The 4,394-nt window shown below is 45.7% G+C and overlaps 1 protein-coding gene across 1 annotated transcript in view; it reads right to left on the minus strand.

Annotated features, from left to right (window-relative positions):
• Positions 1 to 519: 519 nt before the first annotated feature.
• The window catches only part of T265_11114 (hypothetical protein), a gene marked incomplete at both ends in the record, with an annotated part of 62,317 nt that continues 58,442 nt past the window's right edge, over positions 520 to 4,394 (minus strand). Inside the window, 2 exons of the mRNA XM_009177680.1 lie at positions 520 to 985; positions 2,954 to 3,064. Of these exons, the coding sequence (XP_009175944.1) occupies positions 894 to 985; positions 2,954 to 3,064 (203 nt within the window). The remainder of the gene's footprint in view (positions 986 to 2,953; positions 3,065 to 4,394) is intronic.

Raw genomic sequence — 4,394 nt, forward strand, 5'->3', positions numbered from 1 at the left:
ATCAAGCCATAGACTACTCACATCTCATTAGTAGCAGCGTGCGTTACAGCGATTCTAATGGGACAGGACTAGCCTATGTACTGAAGACATTCATCGTATTTGTCTATCATCACCCACATTGTCATACAACGGAGCTGACATCAAGCCATAGACTACTCACATCTCATCAGTAGTGTACAGCGTTACAGCGATTCTAATGGGACAGGACTAGCCTATGTACTGAAGACATTCATCGTATTTGTCTATCATCACCCACATTCTTTGTCATACAACGCCCTAGTAAGAAGTCCAGATTTTACAACAGCCGCTTAGGTACCGAGAGAAGGGAATCGGGACCAGACCCAAATTCAATTACGCTTCTTGCAACGGACGGCAAGTACTACTCTTCCTTTTTGAAAGCAACCAGCTGGAATTAATAACCCAACAGTGCGAAATACCTGCTTCACGAGTGTACACAATTGAGAGCTCGAAGCAAAGGTGGTCCCGTAACAGAATGACGCGTAGTAGTTGAGAGCAGTAGGCGTATTGTTTATTTGAGACGTATAACGATGAGGAGGCAAACCGAAAAGGTAATGCAGATTACAGTGGACTGTCACCACCAGAAAAGGTTGTAAAGAGAAAAGAAGTGTGAAGCTGGTCACTATTGCACATGATCGATAGTTAGGTTCAAAGAAAGACAACTTAATGGGCTTTAAAAGACAACTGTGGAAAGGGAGAATTACCGCCGATGGAGGAACTAATGATCCGATATCACAGGCATTAACAGCGGCGCATGAAATGAAACTGGAAAACAGTGGTCGGATGGCAAAAGAACATGCTTGAGATCGACAAGTGTCAAAGCGATGACGAACGAAAAGCAGTTATACGATGGAAGAAGTAAGACGGTAGGACAGTCACGTATGGGTGGAGTTTACACGCCAAACAATCGCATGGGCGCCAGAGCCCATTTGGCGTAGACGGCTGAAGCTATCGAACACGAAGGAACCTGAAAACGGATGGAATAAATGTCTGAAAAAGGAAATTGATGAAAAACCAATATGTCCAATAAAAGCATGCAGGAGGGCAAGCGGAATGATAAAAACTACTGATCCGTGCCTCCGAAGAGGTTATTCATTTGAATGGCTTTTCAAGTGGGCAAGGTGTGTATGATCCAAACTGACGAGATGTTGGTAGTCATGAGAGAATACAGAACGACTTCCCCGTGGTAAACTACAGTACTTACTAATACTTACCACCAGTTCGCATGATAAGGGGAATCTTGTAATTCGCCCGAGAAAGGACGCTACAGAGTAGAAGATATTCCCATCCCTTCCGGATAGGGGGTGGAGTGAACACTCTTCAGGGAGGAATACAAACAACCGTGGCTGAGGCAAAATGCGCTTCTCAAGAGGATAGCTCCTCTTTGGGGAGGACCACGTTTACGTAACACGGATAGACAAAGCGGACGTTCGCAAGATGGCAAGATGCCTTTTACAATAGTTAGGCCAGATGTAGAGGATTTGACTGAGGTTTAATCAATGCATCCGTCTACCCGACTCAAAAACGTTGCCGAAAGCTTAGTGGAAAAGATGGTTACTTGCTGCTAGTAATCGGGGGACAACCGATAGACCGGAACAAGTTGATCTGTGGGTGATCGGTGCGTGTACGCGTTTGGTTCACTGGCATACTTGTTCGGTCGTACTCTACGATGAGAGACAGGTCGCTGAATGGATAATATGACAAGCAATGCACGGCCGATGTCCGTTTCCGGGGCGCTTGTCACACTGGACAGCGCACCAACGTCGAACGGAGCATGCTTAAACAATAAGCGCTTTCAAGGCCAAGAATTATTTGTATAAATCGCCACACCTCCCCCACACTAGCTTCTGTAAATCGAGACTTAGCTACATTGAAACTTTTACGCTTGGGATCACAAACCTACAGAAATGTCACAAAAAACGTTCTTCTCGAATCAACTTGGCCGGTGATTACTGACTACCATCTGCAAATCACTGACGCGTTTTTGCATGCGTGTTGGATCAGTATTCGATATCGAGCTTCATATACGCAAAATAACCGGTTCCAAAAGCTTGCTGTGGCTACCATCATCTCGAAATGGAGGCACTTCTGGGACGCTGAATGTGTCGCATCGTTACTGGCTACTTTTGGCTAATCTGCTGTTTATAACTGGTGATTTATAGCCGAATAGATTGCAGTCTGTCGTTCGAAATCGAACTATGCCGATGGAACCGATAAACCGACGATCGTCTAGAAACGTCCGACATAAGTTAAATACGAAGGGATAGGTGAACAGAGGTGAGCAAGAATGCTGAACTACCTGTCAGTAATGATCGAATCAGGTGGAGAAACAAGACGATTGATGTCAAAGATGAACCGGTGGACCATACCAATCACAGGACGCAGAAGATATACTAGCCGGTGAGGTCGAAGTAGCAATTCCGTAAAATGGAAATTCACGGGGCTTTTTCGGTTCTTCTAGGACGAGGCCTTCTAATGGGAAGATGGCTCACTGAATCCAGGTTCCGCTGACCGTTTGCGGCACCACTGTCATGGGTTATTCTACCTAATACTGCCGGTACAACAAGCTAATTCAAGCATCACATTCTGGATTGTCCAGTATTACACGGCTCACCACTTACGGATCGAAGTGGGAGACAAGTGGCCATAATGTTGCTAGTCACACGATTATGGTGTTGATCATGGCCTAGTTTACTTGGGCCAGCACGAAACCAAGGAAGACAATGTGGAGTCATTCAATCCGCCTCGTGATTAAGCGAGCGTTTCAGTTAACGAAATAGCTATTGCAATAAAAAAAAGTACCTGACGCAGGGAAGCATTCGTTTCTCGAATCATCCACCTGAAGAAGCCACACAAGGTGTAATGAATAATCCGAACCATAGGTTACGCATAATCTAGATTCCCGACCAGAAAGATTGTTCAAAAGAAAACCTACCTGTGGCCTGATCACCAGCAGCTTGCTCCGACGCTTGTAACTGCTGCGGACGAAGGTGAACATAATCGTGGCCCACAGCAACGACCAGAAATTCACCCACTGAGTTGGTGTCTGACAGGGGTAGGGTTATCAACAGAGAAGGATGGGCCTTACATACCGAGCAAGTGCAAAGATTGAAGGGTTCGATCTGCGTGGTACATCTCTAGAGGTCTTCGTATTGTCCGCTGAGTTCTACACAAGGCTAAATTGTATGTCATACTAGACTCGACTGAACTACAAGTTAAAAGCGACGGAATGCCTTTCCAACAGGATCCACGCACAACTACCAGAGGAGCTCCGGGACGGATACGGATACATTAACCAGTGACAGTCCGAGTCAACTTTTAAGTGACTTCGCCTCAACTTCACGGACTCTAGGTGAACCGCTTGAGCCAAGTTAGATAAAATAAACCCATTTTTACAAATATTTGCCTGATAACTCCACGCCAGATGAATGGTTGGCAAGATAATGCTGAAGAAGGAATGTCAGCGGGTTGTGATGCAGTCCGCAATGTGAGTAATTGTCTAAAACGGTTTGGGATGCCTCAGTCTGGTTGAGAGTGTAATTCGTCTCTTGATCCCTTTGAAATACTCTCCAGAAGACCTCGGGAAGGCCTATTCACTGACAGACGTGTTCCACCAGAGGGTGCGGAAAGTTGTCAGACAACATAGACAGAACAACGGTTCTTTATTTGTCCGTCCAGAGAAATCGGCTCCCAAAACGCAAAGATCACGATGGCCGTTCTGGCCAACCACACTATACCAGCTACCTGCATCAGAGGCTGCAAGGCTGTGGGTTCCCAGTCGAACGAAGTCTGGATAGTGTTTGAGAACTAAACTTCGAAAAGGTGATAGTGTTTCTGAGAAGCAATTCAGTGTTTCAAACGAAGAATTCCAGCTGCTGTTACACACTACTGTATTATTTGTAAGCCACAAAACTGTGCGGTGAATGGATCCAAAACCAGATTTAAAGAGATTGTGTTCATTCGGGGAAATTTCCAGTGCAGTTTCACAAACTGCTGAAGAAGTGTATACTAAAAACAGACAAAGTCAAACTTGCGAGGACGACTAGTCCACACATCGTGGTGAATTGTGAAGGACTGATAAAGTTTACGGAGACTCAAACCATTTGCCGGCCTCTTAGGTATTATTTCTGCTGTGCACCGTATCGTCCCAGTCAAAGACAATGCGTTCCCGATAAAGTGGCGCCAAACTTCCGACAGAATCATTCAGACTCCCGAAGCGCATTCACCGTCTCACAGACTTTCAGTTTCTCAGTCTTCAAGCAGATGCATGGGCGCTCGACTTGAAGGTCTCACGTAAGAGGTAGGCAACCTCTCGTTTATGACGTTCTCAGGCAACTAAATGTGCTGCACCAGGCCGCCTCATGTTTCAGTCGCTA

The sequence above is a fragment of the Opisthorchis viverrini genome (genome assembly GCF_000715545.1).
Source record: "Opisthorchis viverrini unplaced genomic scaffold opera_v5_445, whole genome shotgun sequence".
In the NCBI taxonomy this organism is placed as follows: domain Eukaryota; kingdom Metazoa; phylum Platyhelminthes; class Trematoda; order Opisthorchiida; family Opisthorchiidae; genus Opisthorchis; species Opisthorchis viverrini.